The sequence below is a fragment of the Micromys minutus genome (assembly GCF_963924665.1).
Source record: "Micromys minutus genome assembly, chromosome: 5".
NCBI classification, from domain to species: Eukaryota; Metazoa; Chordata; class Mammalia; order Rodentia; family Muridae; genus Micromys; species Micromys minutus.
In genome coordinates this window covers 61,525,642-61,547,635 of record NC_137974.1, presented here as the reverse complement: position 1 = coordinate 61,547,635, position 21,994 = coordinate 61,525,642, and the positions used below count along the sequence as shown (strand labels likewise).

The 21,994-nt window shown below is 41.4% G+C and overlaps 1 protein-coding gene across 1 annotated transcript in view; it reads right to left on the bottom strand.

The window, feature by feature from the left end:
* The window catches only part of OPN5 (opsin 5), a gene marked incomplete at both ends in the record, with an annotated part of 45,887 nt that extends 24,242 nt beyond the window's left edge, over nt 1-21,645 (bottom strand). The window contains 4 exons of the mRNA XM_080916789.1: nt 4,598-4,932; nt 8,484-8,654; nt 17,474-17,593; nt 21,516-21,645. Of these exons, the coding sequence (XP_080772915.1) occupies nt 4,598-4,932; nt 8,484-8,654; nt 17,474-17,593; nt 21,516-21,645 (756 nt within the window). The remainder of the gene's footprint in view (nt 1-4,597; nt 4,933-8,483; nt 8,655-17,473; nt 17,594-21,515) is intronic.
* Between the last annotated feature and the right edge of the window lie 349 nt (nt 21,646-21,994).

Here is a 21,994-nt window from a genome sequence, read left to right as displayed (position 1 = left end):
TTACAGGTGAGCCAAAGTCCTTAGGTGGGACAATCCTGTTGAGAGTAGAACAAGTAACTACAGGACTCAACTAAAATTATTTTTGTCAAACTAACATAACAGACCTTTAAATGACCCAACATATATAACAACGTTGGCAAAATCTTGGAGTTTTGAAGTCAATAATGATGCCATTTGATTTTAACTGCCCTCCCCCAACTCTCTCCCTCACATCCTTCAACAGATAAGAAAAGCTAAGGCCCAAAGAGGGTAAGTCTGGGGTCTAGGTTATGAGTAATAGAGCTGACTTACATTGAATATAATAGCACTTATTGAAAGATGCAAATTGAAGCACTGCCTTACGGTTGAGACTCTGGAATGGAAGATAGTCAAATCACGGAAATTGATTGGCTCTGCTGTATAAAACACCAACCTGGGTGAAGACTCTGGGCCTGGCTCTCCCTTCATTTGACCCTCAGACACATGATGGATGTGTAGCGATAGGAGTCTACACATGTGTCCCAGCTTGGATGTAGACAGGCTAGGAAGTTAGCTGTTGGTTTTTTCCACATTTTTAATTTGAGTCAAATTACTCTTACCCATACTCCTCCAAAACAATTAAAAATGTCAGTGATTTCTCAGCACAGGATTCAAGCACTTACCCCCAAAATCAGTAATAAATGTTAACAATGTATGTCCTCTCAGGGGGCTAGGGGCACAATTGAAAATTATCATTACTTTAAATCCATTTTTGTTATTATGCCTTCATGTCTTAGGTTATTTTTTCTTCCCTTCAACAATTATATTAAGTACTTAGCATGTTAGAGGTGATGCATTGGGTTCTGGGGACATGAAATGACAGAAAGTCAAAGTGTCCCTGCAGCCCCTATTGACTGGTAGTAAAAGACATTGAGCAAGAAATCACAAGAATGAATATGCAATTTTGAATTCATTAGAAATTTGACAATTCTCAAGAAGTAATGATGTTTCTGTGAAATATTGTAAAAGGAAAACTTGAATCCCATTTTTAAAATACCTCTCTGAGAATCGACTTTTAAGACTGGAGCCACTAAGGAGAACAAAGAGAACTAAATAATTCTTTATTTTTTAAGGGCAACCATGCCTCTTCATTGCCCTTAGCATCCACAGAGGGAGTGCCTTGAATCTGACAGCTCACTGATAAGTTAACATCAATAGGACAACCAGTGAAACAATTCACCTGGGAGAAACCAAGTTCATTCCTAGGGGCTTCACAATCAAAGAAAAAGAGTGAAACAAACTAAATGTCCCAAAGAGAGAGATGCCTGAGTCAGAAGTCAAAGGAGCACTTTGCAGTTAGCAAGGTCCCCCTTAATCAGGAATTCAATGGAACCACCACAGTTACCATTCAGCAAGTGCTGACCTATGGGATGGAGAACCCAAAAGAACCAAACACTTGCCTGAATCTCATTCACTCTCTTGCAAAAAAAGAGAAGCAAATATTTGACTGTGGGACAAGTGCCTCTAAAGGCAACGTGCCCAATGCTCTGGTGACCTGCCTTAGGGGAACTTGCACTCTCTAGGGACAGTTGCAAAAGGGACATTAAGAGATATCTGGGATCGTCCTACTAACTACAGGTCTGGATGTGATAGGTGATCAGTGTGTGCAAATGAAAAAATAATGAATACCAAGGTATTTGCATAATAATGATTGAGAAGCAGAGGTGCCCTCTCTGACCTACCCTCCAGCCACAGCGCTATCCCCCTTCTTAGACGAGCTTCAAGATGTTCACTTCAGTGTGTGAATACTATTTACAGTGAAAATGCCCAGTGGAATAACTAAATATTCACTCGTGGGCTTCTTGGTTTCAAAATAGAAATTTAAGCATAGCAGGGCATGGTAAAGCATTCCTGTAAGTCTAACAATGGGAGCTGAAGGCAGAAGGATCAGGAAACCAGGGCCAGACTCAGCTACACAGTAGTCTTGAGGAAACTCTGGGATACATGAGATCTGAAGGAAAGAAGGAAGAAAAGGAAGGAGGGAGGGAGGGTGTGAGGGAGGGAGGGAGGGAGAGAGGGAGGGAGGGAGAGAGGAAATATGAAACTTACAGGAGGAAAAATAGTTGAAATAAAAGCTTTGGGGGTTGTGTGTGTGTGTGTGTGTGTGTGTGTGTGTGTGTGTGTGTGTGTAGTGAAAAACAATTGACTGACCCCAGCTAGAGGCCCAAGGGATGCTGAGAGTGAAAAGAAAATCTAAGTCCAATTTTCCACTTGAATAAGTGAAATGTCTATAGTCCCGAGACAAGAGAGTATGTCAGGGGAGCTGAAAGCCTGTCCTGAGCTGGCCTTTCTGAGCCAAGAACCAGAGAGCAGGTCTGTCTGAACAACGCAGCAGAACCTCTTGCATGAATGAGGATGTACACACTGGAAATGCATTCCTTCCTCTTGGGCTCTTAGATGAGTTCATAGGATCTACTGCACAAGTTATAACAGAAAGTAGAAACCCTGCTTACAGAGGCCTTTGTGGTTAGGATAAAGAACATGCATTGGGCTATATGACATGTCCAAGAGGAATTGGATACCTCATACAAAATCAGGTGAGGAAAGAAAAATCCTGACCAGAATCTCCAACCAGTTGGCACCAGTACACTTTGAAGACCTCCTCAGGCTGCAAAGGCAGCTCTGGGAACAGAAGCACAGTGTCTAATGCTACTAAACTTCCCTTTATTGACCAATAATAAAATGTGTTCCACAGGGTCAAATGTAGACAGAGAAGTGAGATGATATTGAGTCATAAAATGAGAGAGCACTTGTGTGAAGGATACACATATGCAAATACACACTACACTTCTGTTTGTAGTACTTGTACTATGAAAGTCAGAGAAACCATCACAAAAAGAATAACTAGAGGGGAAAGAAGGTTGCAAAAGCGTTAAAAAGAGATGTCACTTTGTATCCTGATGGGTGGATGAGAATCAGACCCAAAGAAGGCAAGTCAAAATAGATGATGAACTTACTTTGTCACTGAAATCTTGGACTGTCACCTTGGAGTTACACACTTTTGGACCTCTGGCATTGCAGAGAGCAGAAGCTCTGAGTGGATGAGAAGCTGAGAAGTCCTCAGCAGGGGCTGAGTGGAGAAAAGGTTTTATCCAGAGAAGGGGGCTACTGTGTCATTGCATCTTCTTAATTCAGTAGAAATCGATTGGAAACAGTGTGGCTGTATAGTGGGGTCCTAATGGGAAATGATACTGTTTTATTTCTACAGTTCCTTGTATTGGGGGGGTGTTTTGTCTTCATATATGTACAGCATGAGCATTTCTGGTGGCCGAGGGGGCCAAAGAGAGAGATGCTTGAGCCAGATGTGAAAGGAACACTTCACAGTTTTCAAAGCCCCCTTTAACCAGGTGTTCAATAGAGCCACCAGTTACCATGGAACAAGTCTTGGGCTGTAGGACAGAGAACTAAACAGATACAAACACTTGCCTGAACCTTATTCACTCTCAAGCCTGAGAAACTATAAGCCACCATGTGATGCTGGAAGTCAAAGTTGGTTCCTCTGCAAGATGTGCTGAGCCCGTGTCACCAGACCCAGACTGACTATGCTTGTTACACAGTTAGAAGACGGACTCTAAGAAGCTGGGTGTCACAGAAAAAGATGGGCTCAGCAAGTTGTACTTATATATGCCATGTAGGAGCATATGTGTGCGTGTATTATGTGCATCGGGAGAGTAAGTGTGTGTGTTGGGGGGGTGGATGGGTGGGTGGGTGTGGGTGTGTGTGTGTAAAGCAATAATCAAAGAAGGAGAGTCTATTCATTAGAGTGAGGTGAGATATGGGGAACTGAAGGTAGGGGACAAGGGTGGGGCTGGAGGGAGAAAAGAGAAGGGAAGAATTAATGTAATTGTATTTTAATTACAATGTAAAAAAAAAGCCCAATCAACTAATTAACTTTAAAAAGCTAAATGTCTCATGTTGGGTTCCAAACAGGGCAATGTTTGTGGTGGAATTCAAACCTTTATCCATTGTCAAATTCCATGATGTGTTTTCCATTTACCATAATATCTAAAGAACTGCCAACTGTCAACTGTGTTCCTTTAAACTTACCAAAGGGTCCAACCATTAAGGAGTGCCAAGTAGTGCTTACTGTCAAGAACCTGACATGGATGCCTCCTCAGAAGCTCTGCCAGAGCCATACTGATACAGATGAGGATGCTTGCAGCTAACCATTGTACTGAACATAGGGACCCCAATGAAGGAAGTAGAGAAAGGATTGAAAAAGCTGAAAGGATTTGAAAGGGTTTGCAACCCCATGGGAAGAACAACATTATCAACCAACCCCTCCCCCCAGAGCTCCCAGGGACTAAACCAAAAACCAGTGAGTACACATGGAGAGACCTATGGCTCCAGTAGCATAAGTAGCAGAGGATGGCATTGTCTGGCATCAGTGGGAGAGAGGCCTTTGGTCCAGTGAAGGTTCCTTTTCCCAGTGTAGGGGAATGCCAAGGTGCTGAGGTGGGAGAAGGGTGGTTGGGAAAGGGAGCACCTTCATGGAAGCAAGGGGAGGTTGCTTCCTCACTATATGTGGTGACTGTTCAAAAAATACCTATAAAGGAACTGCAGTTACAGTTACCGTTACCTTGGTCAGCTTCATCTCAAGCACGTGGCTGCTATGGATCCGACTGTCGAAATGGGCTATCTCTTTTGAAGAAGATTTCACTTTGGCAATGATCTTCGCGTATGAGAAAACAATCACAGCCGTTGGCAGCAGGAGGCAGAAGAAGAGGATGCTCAGGATGAATACCTGACCCCCACCTGAAGCCTGGGCCAGCCACCAGTCCAGGGTGCACGAGGTTCCGAAGGGCTCAGGTGCATAATCCCCCAGGCCCACCAAGGGCATGGTGGTCCAGAAGGAAGCATAAGCCCAGATGACTGCCAGGCAGATGTAGGCATGCTTTCTCTTCAGCCAGACCCCTGGTGGAAAAAAAGAGCATTACCCGCATGTAGCCTGCCCTGCGCCCGAATACCTCCCCTGGACATGTCAAATTCCATCTCCAAAGATTTATTCCACTGAATTCTGGGAGACGTGGACAGATTAACTGAAGCCTGGGGGAGAGTGAAGTCAAGACAGGGAAAGTTCCAGAGCTGGAGCCTTTGTCCAGGAGGATGCAATTTGAAGAGAATTCACAGGGAAAGTTTTCTCTAGGCACCTAGGAGCTTTGGGAGGGAGAAGTGACTCAGGATGGGAAAGCGGACCGCAAAAAAGAGGAAAGGACACGGAAGCCGATGGGGGAGCTTCGGAAGACATCTCAAGAGTATGTTAGTGAGTGGTCTAAGAATTCAAAGAAGAATCCTTCCCAGGAGGTGAAAAGTCACAAAGGATTCTCCTTGTCTTGAAAACACCCTTATTTCTCAAACACCTTTTGTGTCTACATCTCTTCCCTGCCTAGGAATTTGGCGGGTCTTGATCCTGAACCGGTGCAGTGGTGCTAAGGTGAACGACTGCGCTTGAAAATTCTTTCCCATTTTTGAATCTTTTGGGTGTCTTTCAAGGGACAGTAGAGGGCACACAGGCATGATGAGAGAGTAGCAGACAATCTAATTAGTTTGCCACACATGCTGTGTAAGTAATTCTGGGGGGAAAAAAAAAAGTCTTCAAGAATAAGGGAGAAAGGAGTAGGAGGCAAAGAGCTCTGTGTTCCCGCACTAGTTTCTTAAGCAAAAGAGAATACCAAGAGAAAGAAGCGCTACAGTCATTTTTTAAACACTAGTGATCATTTCCCGAAGTTCCACACAGTCACCAAAGTCAGGTCAGCTAGCTTGTTTACAGCAGTCGTCATGGGAATCTCTGCACCTCACATAGCATATTGCCAAAGGGTGATGAAAATACTTCCTTGGTATTTCTTTTCTGCACAGTAGCAGAAAAGAAGGATCAAAAGACCCTAAGTAAAGCTAACTGTACATTACTTAGTGATGTATGCATGTCGCACATGTACTCGGGATTGCTTCTGTCCTAAGCAAGTGAAATTTAATGCACTAAGACTGCAGATTTCTCTGAGTGCACTGTGATTTCATCTGTGTGGCCTTTCTGAGTACTCAGCATTCCTAACATTAAGGGGAATTTTCGGTAACCCATGGCTTATGGTTTGTTGTTAGTTCCTTTGCTTTCTTGTTTGTTTGCTTTGGGGAAGGAATGTTGACCCAAGCTAGAATGTAGCTGAGGATGAACTTTAACTTGTGATTCTCCTGCCTCCATCTCCAAAGAACTAGAATTATAGGTGTATACTCCCACTGTGCCCAGTTTATGTGCTACTGGTACTAGAAGACAGGGCATTGTGCCTGGTGGGCGGGCATTGTGCATGGTGGGTGGGCACATACTCTGCCAACTGAGTTATCACTCACTGGGCTTTGATGATGTTTAAAGTAAATGAAATAGTGTCAACTTTGCAAACTATAAACTTAAACATTAATATGAACACTTACTCTTCTGTGTGTATGTGTGTGCATCTGTGTGTATGTCTGTGTGTCTGTGTGTGTGTGTGTGTGTGTGTGTGTGTGTGTGTAAGATCACTAAGAACAAAACAGAACAAATTGTGTCTGTGCTCCGTTATCTCCATTTACTCAAATGCATATCATTGAACATTATGGAATATATAATTTCCTCAAGCCCAACCAGAAAAGGGTAGCGATCGGGTAGCCACAAAGGTTCGTCAGCTCTTGGTTATCCATCATAACACGTCAAACACTGGCAAAGATTATGGCATAGCTTCTTAAGGACGTGCATAGGCATACGGATAAGCATTGATAGTGAGGGTTACTTAGTGAGATGCTTTCATACTTACATTCCAGTATGCTGAAAGGCTGTCAAGTACAGGAAGGAGTAGATTAGTAGATGGGTTCTGTGATGCTCCAGAAGTCAGAACTAGGACCAATGGGTGGAGGTTACTGGGAGGCAGTTTTGTCTCAATATAAGGAATAACATTGTAACAATGAGAGCAGACCAATCAGAGAATGGGCTGCCTTGAGCAGTAGTAAGCTCCCCGTCACTGGTCACAGGAATTATTCAAGAGTCCAAAGGGTCATCTCTCGGGAATGACCACTTACAATACAACGTGGTTGTTTCCCACCATATATGTTTGCATGTCCCTGAGTGACCTTTTAAATTCCAATATGCTAGAGAACACTGTGTGAAGGTCCAGTAGTGAATCAGGTTACAAGGTGAAATGTCATAGAGAGTCAAGCTTAGAAGAAGCTTGGTAATAGATACATTTCCCCTACCGCGCTTATGCCCCGCCATGATTCTGGAAATGGATAGCATCCTCTCTTTAGTTACTACAACGCTTAACCTCTAGATGACATTTTAAAAACAGAGATCAAGGTTTATTCTTCCCCAAATACTCCAGGGAGTTGAACTTTTTGGACTTCTTGTCTATAAAATCTATGGTTTTATTAAAAATTCATTTGCTGTGCTATAAGACAAGATTATGGTAAGAACTGGATCCTAACATCATACAAACGGCATAATTTGTGGTTTTATCTCATTGGAATTTTGACTCAGGCTGTTTCAAACTGGGAGTTTTAGACATTTATGAAAAGAGATCCAATTATTTGAATCCTGAAAACATTTACAGCTGTCCTCCTCCTGCCCCATACATGGCCTCCTTCAGAGTCCCTCAAAGTCCTCCTTTAGAGTATCAGCTTTTTAAGGACCAAAGAAAACATTCTTCACCATGTCTGTACAATGGCTGTCCTCTGTCCTGCAGCCTCAGCCACACTAACAGTTTGTCAGTCCAAGCAGCTTTAGCCAACCATTCCCCAGCTAGGTCTGATTCTTACTATTAAAATTAAGTGCCCCAAACTTTTCTTCTCTTGGATCAATAAATTCCCAGGATTCCAAGAACCAAATATACTAAAACTTGAATTAGCAAAATAATCTATTCTTTAAAATATGGAGTTCTGGAAACACCATTACTGCTGCCTCGCTGGCTCTCTTAGATGCTCGTCTACCTACCAATACCACAAGAGACCTGCAGAGCCGTATTTCAGTTTGTGTGTCCTTTCAGGTAGAAACATCTGTACAGCTCTCTATACCTGGAGAACATTCTGGAATTCTCCATCTCTGAAACTTTAGGGAGCCTGAGTCCTAAAGAAAAATCATAGATAACAGTTCTTATAATCACAAACACTAAATAGGTCATCAGCTAAATCTCTCAGACCTGATTTTGTTCATTTGTTCTTTTGGTTTTTGTTTTTCCACATGAGGAAATGTGTAAACACTTCCATATTTTACACAAGAAAGTGAGACATTTAAAAGCTGTAGGCATATTATAGGAGTAGGACTAAAAGAAGCATACATCAACACAGGTCAAATCTAAATAAACAGTAGAACAAGATAGGCTATGAATAGAAGGATTCTTGGTCACTGGAGTTATTAATAACCTTGATTTACTGTATAAAATATGCACAGCTCTGATACTACGATCATCTAACTTCCCTATCAGGGAACAAGGAACCTTCCAACTTACCATAAGACAGATAGCAGATCTTCAGATAGCGGTCCAGGCTGACAGCAGTCATGGTAATAAGGCTTCCACAGCCAAAGAAAAATCCAGCCCATCCATACCAGCGGCAGCCAAACCAGCCAAACACCCAGCGGTGGCAGAAGCAGGAAATGATGGTGAACGGCTTGCCTACAACTAAAGCACCAAGTGGGCATCAAAGGAAGCTCCTTTCAGTTAAAGCCTTCACCTGTTCACTCAACTGAGCTGGCCCTTCATCCCTACAGACACATTTCAAGGTGTGAGTATACACACACACACACACACACACACACACACACACACACATACACACTACATTACACAAAACTGATTACTAAAATTCTGAAAGCTCATCAGAGACCCAACAACAAAGTGAAGACACAACAGGTCTTGATCATAGACAGAAAGTTATCAAGCAGGAACTGGCCTGAAGGTTTCCTCCATGCTGACTAGGTGTCATAGGACTTGAAGGTTCTGTGCAGACTTCTGGGAGAGAACTGTCCTCAACAGTCCCACTCAGCTGTAGATCATGTGTTCAATAACAACCCATGAGTCTACTTGTACACTAATGAATTATACCACAACTATCATAAGCCTAACCAGCTATTTTCCAATTGGATTTGAGGCTTGCTGCAGAAGTGGAGGAACTATATGGGGAACTGTAAACCTAATCAAAAGCTGATGACTTGGGAAGTCCTGGGCACTATGACGAAGCTACTACTGTTGACGTACTAAAGAGACATGGTCTGCCTTCTAAATAACCATGTTTTTGGCCATAGGTTAGTGCTGCTGTTAGCTTTGATCAGAGAAATGTTGCTTTGCAGTTAACAGCTGTGACTGTAAGACTCACAGACGACCAAAATACTGAGAATGAATGACTGTTGGATGTCAGGCTGTAAGTGGGACATTTTTAACACACCAACCTCTTGGAAAACAACTTAAAAGAAGGAGCAGAAAGAATGTAAGAGCTGCAGGAAGGAATAGGGAGCTGTACGGAATGCTGACATCGTGATTTGACATGTCATGACATGACATAACATGACTGTCACATTCCTGAGCTCTTGGCATATGTGATTAGCTGTACTAGGTGGGCTAAGCTTGTCAGCACACTGTCATGGGAGGGAAGGGGATCAAAGGTGACCATTCCTCCCTGAAGATTTATAAGTACTTAATGACTGCTGAGGGGGGAGAGATATATCCTTCAGCAGTGTGCACTGGTAAGGCGGGACCAGAAGCCTGTAAGCAATCTTAACATATGAATATATGAATCATTGAGACACACATACAAAGGATGTGAAAGTAGAGAAAGGGCTGTTAGGGAAGTAGTAAGAAATTAGTGAGAAAGAGAATGGGGGAATGAGATGGGGAAATGAGGGAGTAGATTGATTTTAATATATTATTTAGATGTATGAAAGCCCATATTAATATATGCTAATAAAACCATTCAAAAATACCTTTCAACTATTTTTGAAATGGCACTGAATTTTTTCATGAACTAAGTTTGAAATTGCCTTGAAAAGTTTTCATTCATGCTAATAGTCAAAGAACTTTTTTAAAAGTTCAGTATTACTTTACTTATGATTATAACTGTCTCAAAGAGAGTTGGCCTCAAGGAGTAAAATAGATGTGACCCTTGTTAACATTTTATTAGAGTGGTTCTTTTAAAAGATGAGCAAGAAGGACAGTGTATTTACAACGAAACATCCAAGAGAAATTTTCTTCTGAAGCATAATTTTCTAAGCATGGTTTTGTTCCTCCTTGATAATCTAGGACTCTGTTGTTTCCTTCCTGTGCAAAAATAGATATTCAAGTTTAAGTGTTGAACAAGTATTCCTGGGAACAAAGTTTTCTACAGTGACACTCAAACATCTATTCAGTCACACCAAGCTTATTGGCAGACTTATGCCTTGGCATCCAAAGCAAATATACTTGGCTAGTCAAACCATACCCAACAAAGGGTACCAACTCTATAGTCTTTAATGGTGAATATTCCAGAACATTTACAAATTTTCCACTCAGAAAGTATCTTGTACCCAGATATATTGACTATAGACTCCTCCTGGTATTGTTATGATTACTATACAGATTATGATATATGCCTCATCTAAGTAGGAAAAACTAAGTAAGACTTCTTGTCGACTCTTGGAACTTTTCCTCCAGTTGGGTTGCCTTGTCCAACTTTGGTGTGATGGTTTTTGCCTTGTCTTGATGTGCTTTGTCATGTTTGGTTGTTTTCTCTTGGAGACCTGCTCTTTTTGGAAGGGAGATAAAGAGGGAGTGGAAAGAGGGAGAGGGAAGATGGGGGAGAACCAGAAGGAATGGACAAGGGGAAATTGTGACCAGAATGTATATCAGAGAAGATTCTATTCTCAGTTATTAAAAAACAATAATAGCTCTTAGATCAATAAATACTTCAGTGCAGAGAATTGTAACCTTTATGTATGCGTGTGCTACCTTCCCAAGTATGCTGATGCTCCACTGTGTAGTCTGAGGAATAACCAGTAATTATGGCTTCAAACTCATTTGATTTATATTTGTGTGTGTGTGTGTGTGTGTGTGTGTGTGTTATTACAACATCTAAGATTTACAGAATATTATTGAATAGATGTATCAAAGTGGCAACCATGTATTGACTCATTGTAAAAAGAAATGTTTCTATTAGTTTCAGCTGATGTTGCAACTCAGTTTGTAGAGTGTTTTTCTGCATAAGGTCCTGGATCAATCTTCAGGGTACACAAACCAGACACGGTGGCATTAGCCTCCAGCTGTGGGGTTTGGGAAGTAGAGTCTGGAGAATCAGGGATTCAAATCAACCTGTACTACTTACAGAGTTGGTTTTTCATTTTAGGCTACATGAGACTATGACTCAGAATGAAAGAAAGAGAGAGGAGGAAGAGGGAGAGAAAGGGGGGAAGAGTGAACAAGAAAATGGGAGAAAGAGACCTTTAAATCTTTTATTATTGAATGTGATATTTTTGCTGCTTTTTAATCAAAGATACTTTTTCATCATACTAGCTTGTTAAGAATTTTTTAACCAGAAATACAGATTAAGTTTTAATAAAAACCTTTTTTTCATGAATTCTTGTGTACTGTTCATGGGTATTTTGTCCTCACTGAATGTGTTAAGACAATCACTCCTGCTGTGAGAAGATAATATGGCTTCTAACCCCAGATGTAATGTCACCAGATGTAATGTCACCAGATGTAATGTCATGCACTCACAGTTAGCCCCTGAGAAGAGAGACTTGGGAGAGGAAATGAGGAGGCCATCTTTAATGCAGAAAGAGAAACCATGCCTTGGATTCAGGACAGAGAGAGCGAAAGGCCACCAAGGTGTGTGTGCAACTCATATTCTCTCAATCTGAACTTAAATACATCATAATATACATTGTACACTATACATACATATGCATATATTGTTTTCAGGAAAACAATAGCATTCAAGAACAAGAAAAATGAGAGGAATGCCTTCATGGAATTGGCAGGAACTTTCCTAACACAATGATTTTCAAATGTTCCTCCATCAGGGAGTCTCTGAAGTTCTTCTCACAGTAAAATATTTCTACAGATGTATGTGTATATACATATGTGTGTGTGTATGTGTGTGTGTGTGTGTGTGGCTAATATGTGTGTGTGTGTGTGTGTGTGTGTGTGTGTGTGTGTAGAAATGACTTGATGTGTATATGTTTGCATGTGGACATGCACATGTGTGAGTATGTGAAAGGGTATGCTGTCTGTGCATGACTCTGTGTGTGTGAGGCAAGACTATCACGGAGATCCCAACCTTCTTTCAATCAGAAAAGACATCACATCTTATTTATGACTATTTTATGACATGATTTGATGGGTTTTGTTTCTGTGTTTTTATTGTTATTGAACAGAGAAGTACAGGTCAGGGAAGATGGAAAATATGAGGAGTGGGGAGAGGTGAGGAGAAAGGAGAGAGGAGGGAAGGGAGGGAGGATGAAAGTATGGAAGCCACACCTGCAAAAAACTCATTACTTTGTACACGATTTCTAAAAGAAAAAAAAAAAACTAACAAAAATTGCTTACCAATAACCTCTTTAAGCTCTTCCACATTTAGATTAAATCCAGATTCCCATGTTCTCTTGAAATTTTTCCCTCTCTATCCGTCCTTTGTCACAGTTGTTCTGTTGATTTATGTCTTACTCAGATGCAAGATAGCCATTTTAATAAATGTAAGATTCAAGCACATGACAGCTATTAGTAAATGCAAAGTTCGATAGGCTTAGAACCAGGCCTGGAGAGAAGTGGGCCTTATCATAACAATGATGAATAGGATGTTGTGGGGTGAGAAAAACAGAATGCAGAGATAGACAAGCATCACGATTTTATATAAGGAAGTGACATTTAAGTAGGGAGAGGATCAGTAGCCTGAAAAGTCTTCAGGGCAGAAAAGACAACAAAGCCCAAAGCTTGCAGAGAATCTCCTTGTGTGGAGGCCAAGGTAGAAGAAGAAATTAATGTGGCCTAGAATCAAAAACTAATATCCATGCTAGGTCTCTATCCAAAATGGAGTTTTTGTTTTGTTTTGTTGGATGGGGAGGCAAACATGTGTGTGTGTGTGTGTGTGTGTGTGTGTGTGTGTGTGTGTGTGTGTGTGTGTGTGTGTGAAAGAGAGAGAGAGAGAGAGAGAGAGAGAGAGAGGGAGAGACATAGACAGAGACAGAGACAGAGAGAGGACACACACTCACATACATGTATGTTGGTTTGTTTTGAAACAGGGCCTCATGTAGCCCAAACTGACCTCAAACTTATTCTGTAGTTGAAGATACAGGGTTACCCTAGACTACTGAACATCTTGCCTTCACCTGTCAAATGCTGTGATTACAGGCTCTAGTTCTACACCCAGCCTGGAGTAGAGCCTTTGATGTGTCTTGGCAAGGTCATCTACAACAAATACCAATATCTGTGTCTGTCTCTCTGTCGGTCTCCCTCCCTCCATCATTGCCTCTCCCCCTCCTCTTTTCCACATAGGAGAATGCTCCTCAGCCTGGTTCTTGAGAGAGTCCTTGTGATTCTGTCTTTCTTCTGTTTTTCTTTAGCTGTCGGTGTCCAGGACTTCAAACCACTAGACCTGCTGATACAGTGTGTCTGAAGGGAACGCAAGCAGTGATTTACTTTCTCTCTCTAGCTTACTTTACCACATATTCCTGAATAAGAGCATGTGTGCCTAGGACAACCTACATTCGTTGCCTGAGTCTAGAATGTGATTCTTTGGTGTTTAGGATAAAACACAGCTGGATCAAAACTTTTAGCCGAAGAACTATCCTGTCTACAAGAAATCCAGCGATGGGAGGTAGAGCATAGACTGGGGAAATGGCCAACAACTAACCACCCGCCTAACTGGAGCCCCTTCCTATGAGCAATCACCAATCCCTGACACTATGAATGATACTCTGTTAAGCTTGCAGACAAGAGTCTTGCAGCCTGGCTACCAGGCAGCTGACTCAGACAGATACAGACACCCACAGCCAAACAGTGGATGAAGATTGGGGACTCTTATGGAAGAATAAGAGAAAGGATTATGGGCCCCAAAAGGGGATTGGAACGGCACAAAAAGACCAACAGAGTAAACTAACCCGAACCCTTGGGGCTCTCAAAGACTGAACCACCAATCAAAGAGTATATACCACGGGTTGGTCACAGGCTTCCCCACACAGACATAGCAGATGTGTGGCTTGGTCTTCACTTGGATCCCTAAGAACTAGAGCAGGGGCTATCACAAAAACTGTTGCCTATGAGGGATATGTTGTTCTAGTTGAGTTGCCTTGTCTGGACTCAGTAGGAGAGGATATGCCTAGCCTCAAAGACTTTGTGGATATCCAGAGGGCTCCACCCATTGAGAGAAGGGGAGAGGGAATGGGAGAAGGTTTGAGGAAGGGGGTGACCAGGAGAAGGCAGTGAGAGAAATGAAAAGTGAATAAAAAAATATAATGATAAAGAATGCACCTGGGTAAGGGAAAAAGACACATTTTTAGGATGTATTAGAAGAAAGTGTATTATAGACACTAAACGTGACCCAGATTTACCAAAGAAAACTCAGGTGGAAGAAAACACCTTCTGGTGGATTCCTCTAAGCACATTCACTGGGGAAGGAAGGATGTGATTTCTGAGCAGACTGGCAAGGCTGAAAGCAGTTTCAATATATCAGATCAATTAAAAGCATTTTTTTTTAATTCCCGCCTTGTCTGTTTCAGCCTTAAGCACCAGTCAGCTATTACTCACTGGTGAGGGATGTAGCTGAAATGTCAAGGTTCTCTGCGACAGACATTTTACACTCAGAACTAGGAAGGGAGCCTTAGGCGAGCAGATGGAGAGAAACCGAACCATACCTGCTGCTCTATCGCCATCTGGTGGCAAGACCCGAAACCGCAGGCATTTTGCAGCCCTTCACAAAGCCTGTGGGTTCACACTGGGAATGAGGCTTGCAGAGCCCCTTTCCTCTACAAACACATCAGCACCCTAAGAGTTTTTGATATTGGAGTCTATCCGTACCCAGTCAGGCCTTCTCAAGTAACCTGGAGTATATAAACACTGAGGAAGAGGGTAACACGTGCTATTTTATAGTGCGTCAACTCAACAGGTCAACGGTTATTATTATTAAACAGTTTTTGTAAACTAGCAGCAGTAGAAAATTAGATTCATGAAGAAGCACACTATTTCAAAAGGGAGGTGAGAAACTGCTTTTTTTTCAGTCTTCAATGTAAAAGCAAATACTTCGAAGACTCTTTCTCTCTAACAGCCTGAGACTACAGCTAGATAATAGATCTTGAATCCGAATAAAGGTTGGGATACAGCCAGTTAACCCTGGAACAAGATAACTCATACCCAGAATTACTCTTTCTTAAACAAATTGCAGTTAAAGAGAGAATATTATATCTCTGCTTTGCTGGGTTATCTGAAGAGTCTAAGAAGCAAGAGAAAAATCCTGAAATTTTCTATTTGATCCACAAAGTAACATTTCTTATCTGGAAATGCATGAATACACATGCAGGCTTACACACACGTGTGTGTGTGTGTGTGTGTGTGTGTGTGTGTGTGTGTGTGTGTGTGTCTGTCTGTAGGTGTTTCTCTGTGTGTGATATGTTTGTCTTTATCTGTGAATGTCTGTGTGTGTGCACGTGTGTGTGCAGGTGCACACATTTGTATATGCAAATGTGTAGGCCAAATGTTAATGTTAGGTGTCTTTCTCTATTAATCACTTGTCCCCTTATGAGGGGGTCCTAGGGTCTTTCGGTGATGCTGTTGTAGCCGAAGCCCTCCAGTATTTCTGTCTCCACTTCCCGGGATGGAATTACAGGTTTGCATTGTCACATTCATAGATGCTGACTTTATGTTTTCATAGCAAGTACTTTATCAGCCGAGCTTCTCAGGCACATACATTAAACTCCCCAACATTGAGCATCATGGAAGCTGAAGCCTGTGGTATAAACCCTTAGGCTACAATTACAATCGCCAGTGTCCCAGCTGCTCTCTTTCCCCTCATGGTGACCTGTCACTGTCTGTGGCTTGCATTTGCCCTTCAAGTTTCTATCAACTTACAGTTTGTTTTCACCAGATTTCCATGCCGGAGGGAAAGTAGTCCTAGAGTGCAAAGCACAGGCTGCTGGATTCTGAATCTGTAGCCCAATGTACTTGGAAATACACAGTATCGTGTGTTGTCCCAAACTGTGCCCTTAACCCTTAACATCCCTGGGATAAAGCCTAGCACTGGGCTTGGAAATGGCTCCGGGGGTAAAGTGTTTGTCATATAAGTGTGAGGACCAGAGTTTGAATCCTCAGCAGGCAGAGAGAATGGATTCCCTAAGGCACTCTGGTTCACTAGAGAAACATATTGAATTCAAGTGAGAAACTTTGCCTCAGTACATATGGGAGACAAGGACTGAAGAAAGCAGTAATGTTGGCTTCTGGTTCAGGAACTTGCAGGTGCACACACACACACACATGTGCGCACATGCACATGAATATGCATACAAACATATTCGTGAATTTGTCACCACACAAATTGTCCATATATGTGAATATGCACACTCATGCATACATCACACATGTATATGTTCAAGAAATAAATGAGTAAAAAGTAAAATATTTGACAAAAATAATCTAACATTAGAGCCCTTATCACTCAGGGGAGGTAAGAGGGTGAAGGGTTCAAGGTCATCCTACCTACATAGGAAGTTAAGGAACAGTCTGGGCTGCAGGAGACCTTATCTCAAAAGGACAAAGAGAAAATAAGGAAGAGTACAGGAACAAAACAAGAAAACAGGAAGAAGGAATGAAACAAAGAAAGAAGAAAAGAAAAATAGAAAATATTTTTTTTTTGTTTTTCTGTTTTTCTTTTTTCATACAACGTAATTTGGTCATTGTTTACCCAGATCCCTACCCACACAGAAGCATGCTTTCTCTCTCTAAAAAGAAACACACGAAAGAAGGGGGAAAGAAATGAAATGGAAGCCAAACAAACAGAAAACTAATAAGACAAAAAAAATGTTTTTAATTAAATTAAATTAAAAAGCTTGCCAAAAAACATGAAGTTTGTTTCACTTCGGCTAAATATTCTTGATCACAGGTCCTGCCTGCCCTGGAGTGTGGCATTCCACTGGAGAAAATTAAATCTTTTCCTTTTCCTTCCAGGTATCAGTTTGAAAATAGCTTTGGGTATGGAAGGGGGGTCCCATATATTTAGGGAGAAGTGGACAGAGGCCCCATGCTTAGCCAAAAATAACAAATGGTCTCTTAATAAGTATATTTTTAAATAAAATTAAACATATTAATAATTTTTTTAAGTTAGCTGATCTCTTTAGCCGACGTTTCACTGGCTGGCTGCAGAAAGGACAAATGCCCTAGTGACAGGAAGGAGCCGGCAGGAAGCGATCTAGCTCCGAGCCAGTGCAGGGTTCAGAATGGCTAATGTCTTAAACCCACGACGAAGGAGCAGCGTGCCCAATTACCTGATATCCCCAGATCACAGACTGCTAAATTGATAGTCATTATTTCCGCAGGTCTCAGCTTCTTCTTGCGTCTAGAAGACATATAAAGGACATACCCATTTCCAAATGTAGAGAGAATCCCTACAAAGAAGAATAAAATATCCCGGCATTAAAATGAGGACGAGAATTCATTTGCCGATGAAACACTTCAACTTAAAAAACAAAATGGACTCCACAGATTCAGAGGGTAATGAGAGGACACTAAATAAAAATCTAAGTTGAGAAGATGAAATAAGAGCATGGATTGTGAGTGACAGGCAAGGGATGGGTCGCCTCAGAAAGGGTAGGAGTCAGGAATTACAGGACTGAACTTACCCAGACAACGGAACCACTAACTTCTCGGTTAGGCTCAGGAGGATGTGGGAATCCCAATGGTCAGTTCTTGTACCGGCCCCCAGGGCAGAGTGTTTCCCTCAGGCATTTTTATAAGGTATTGGCTTTATGTGACTCCCTCCCTTGGATAAGTGGAATTAACCCCTTAGCTATTTATAAAATCCTGAAGATGAAGTCAACCAAGAGAGATGACTTCGGTGCCACTATCAGCTCACGTAGGAGCACTGGCATGTGGGAGAGGTGTGGTCAGAGGTGGCTGTTGTGACCCCTTGCAAGAAAGGGGTCATCTCCTCACACAGGCCCCAGGACTTAGATTCCTGAGGCGGAATGGACCTTCACTATCCGGAACACGGGACGCCTTCAGCTACCCCTGGACTAGCTGTTGAGGGTAAGTCTGTAACCACTGATACCATAGGCATTCCCCTCCCACCAAGGAGAGAGAGAGTGACCCTCAACCCACCAGACCTAACAACAATGGCATACATGTGTTTCCCAAGTTTGAATATTCTTTTATTAATGCCAAGTTGGTTTGGGGTATTACAATGAAACTGTTCACAAGTTTTTACAAGCCCAGTTAAAAAATAATAATAATAATCCAAAAAATAGACCCATTATCTACTGACTGTATTTAAGAAAAGAATACACCTACTTCCACAGCTTAACATGTAGAGTAGATTTCCTCAGGAATTCTTGCTTCATAGTGTAGCTGTGTATAAATGAGAATCTGGTACAGCTGCCTTCAGTAGTAAGGAATAAGGAAAGTATTAACAGGAGAGACCCAGAGTTTTTCTGTTTAAATTTCTACTTTACTTCCTCCACCACAATTCATTTGAAGGGGCAAGGGGAAAAAAATGTGTGTCTCTGCTGATGGTCTAAAACCACCAGAACCTGACTGCATTGTGCTTTTAGGGGATGCTGACACTCTGGAGCCAAAGATGCTTAATGGTCCATGAACTTTCTTAAAGCAGATGGGGGAGGGGAGACTGAAGGGATTGTGCAGTCCTAGAGCAAACCAGATAAAAGGCAACTCCTAATGAGAAGCCATCTAGCAAGGCACACTGGGGACAAAAGTGCAAAAACGCAGCTCAAAAATAGTAAGACAAATTCCATCCATGTCATATCAAAAAAAAAAAAAAAAGAGTAAAATCAAGTATTTGCATGCAGTCAATCTAGAAAGTTCCTCTAACATGCTTCTGCCTGTCAGCATCTCATGAGATTATTTCTTACTTGCGTTTTCTTAAACTTTTTACTAACCCTATTTCATAGGGTTTCACCCAGTGCAAATTGTGACATTAAAAAACAGTGAACTCTATTAAATGCTATGTCCAGTTGTTTGCATGAGCAACCTTGTCTGCAGGTGAGCATTGAGAGAAATCAGATATATTTTTCAGACTAAGGAAAACAAGATTAAGAAGATAGAGACTCTGGGGTGGACATTTTCTCTGATCATCAAAATACTGTATCTTTTGCTCATAGACAGGTTGACAAGCCTTCCTTATAGGCAATTAATAGGTTTTAACCTGGAGAGAGGGGAGTGGAAAATGGGTCTCACATTAATTTCTCCTGCATACCAAACTAGACTTTCTGTTTTCATTCCTCAGTTTCCCATAAGATTTCTAGTATTTAACAAAAATGGTCAAGAAAGCTGCTCTGTCCTCTCTGGCTCCTTACAAAGGATCTAGACAGGTGACAGGCAGACATGGGTCTAGGAGTATTAGCCCCTCTATCCTCATCCAAACCCAGCCTTCTTCACTCATCCCAAATGATTATCCTATGACTTCAGTCTGTCTCCTTGTTTGACCTAACACTCCCTTCGTTTGGAGACTCCTTTTTAGCATCTAGTCTTTAAGCTTTGTTCTAGCACTGAAATCTGATTTTGTATCCTACATGCATAAAAATGAGAACTTCTCTCATTTTCCCCCGACACTGCTAAAGTCCTTCAAGCTAGGAAGGGAATGGGCTGATAGTTCTCCCACTGTTAGATGGTCTAGAAGCATTTATCTGGTTAAAGACGCTATTTTCAAAGAATCCCTTGCAACTCAAACAAATTAAGTTCAATTTGTGAAATGATTCCTCATCTGTCTTTTCTAATCACTAAGTTTAATAGGACATGATGCAGAGTTTATTTCAGCAGAGGGTTTTTAGTTACTGCTCTACCCCAGCTACTTAAGAGTAGCAAAGAGTGGGATACTTCATATATTTGTGTTCAAAAGGCCAAATTTAAATCAAATGAAAAGTAGTCAAATGCTCACAGTAAGTACGAGGACCCTGGAAATTATTTTACCACAGAGCATGTAATTTAACCTCATAAATTCTGCCTCAAGTACTGACCATAGAGGGATCTATGGAACATTCTAATGTGTTTTTTCCAATTTCAGGAATTACATGAAATTCTTCACCAGTCATAAATAAATGAGGGGGGGAGAAAAAGGAAGGAAGGAAAGTGAAAGAAACAAAGAAAGGAGAGAGAGAAAGAGAGGTTGAGAAAGCAGGCTTGAACCAACATCTGAAATATTAAAGACACATAAACCTAAAGATGGAACCCACCTGCACACGGCTCACCCAAATTTAATATAACAACATTAAATTAAAGAAATGCTATAAGTATTAATTTTGAATATGGTACCATAGTGTGGCTATGGCTGGCTTGGTGTTTTCTTTTATTGACCAGGTTGGCCTCGAACTCATGGAGATCTCCCTGCCTCTGACTCTCAAATTCTGGGGTTAAAGACACATGTCACCATGCCCAGACAAAATGTCACTAGTACAAAATTGCATTCATGCAATCCAATAGAAATAAAATACAAACCAGAAATGTGAGCTACAAGCATATTGCCTTTTTTATTCTGGTAGTCACATTAAGCAACATAAAAGCACATAGAAAAATTAGTTTTAATAATTTAATGTTTAATCTACTAATCCAGAAATTATGTAGAAATCTAATCCATAAACTCATAATCCAGAAATTATAAGTTTGATGGACATTTTATATTTCAAAATATTAGTAAGGTGTTTGTACATTATTTTCCAGGTACTAAGCCTTCAATAAAAGGCATGCATTTTCACTACAATATGCTCATTTGAAATGTAACAGTTTGTGTGCTCAGGAGCCATGGGTGGCTGCCAGTTTGAATAGTACAGTCTAACCTGAGACAGATTCAACCCTTGTATGAATTATACATAAAACTCTTTTCACCCTAGGCAGAATTTCATTGATCACCAGAGTAATTTCTATCTTCGCAAGACTGATATGGTGCAACTTTTAAAGCAGTTTGTCTACCGTCGCTGTTATATTGGGCCAGAGTTCCCTCAGTTATGAGACAAGGACGCCAAAGTAGATGGTGCCTAGGGGCCATTCTTTTCAAAACAGAAAAATTATCCGTTATCATTCTTTTGATATCCAGAAAACAAACCTACTAGTTGAATGACCAAATGAAATAGCTTCAAGATAAAGAGTTCACTATGAATTGTCTTTGGATTATTAATAGAGTATTTATCCCTAATGACAGCAAGTCATTTTTTATGAAGCATTGATTGACTGTCATACTGATAAGCCACCTTCTCCACCTCTGCTAATACCTATAAGTATCGGAATCACTTGTGCAAAATCAATACAGCCTGGGAATTCTCTCAAGGCAGCCTCTGGCATGGGAGCATTAAGGAAGCTTACCGATTATTGTTAGGTAAAAGCCAGCCACTAAATCCGCTTCCCAGGACAGTTTGGAAGCAAAGGGGTCCTCATCTCGAAGATAGTGGGGCAGGCGCTCATCCTGAGGTTGGGCAGTGTGGTTCAAAGTCATGTTGTCCTCACACCCCCCAAGGGTCTGTAAAGCAAATCAGCAGAGATCTCAGCAGATGGAATTATAAGTCCGTGAATCCGCTCACAAAATGCTTTCCTTTCTGTAAAAACAAAAGGCATACTCCAGGGCCCCACGGGTGATTGGGACCTGGTGGGGAGATGTTCAGCGTTTTGGTTTTTTTTTTTTTTTTTCCTTAAATGACGTAAATACACCAACACTCAGTTGTTCAATTTGCAGTCTAGACAAGCCTGCATCTTCTCCTCAGGCTGCCTCTGAGGCTTTTCACACCTCCCCCAGTGAATAAAAGGTTGAAAACTAGTTTGTTCTATTGCTCCTTCGCAAACTTTGC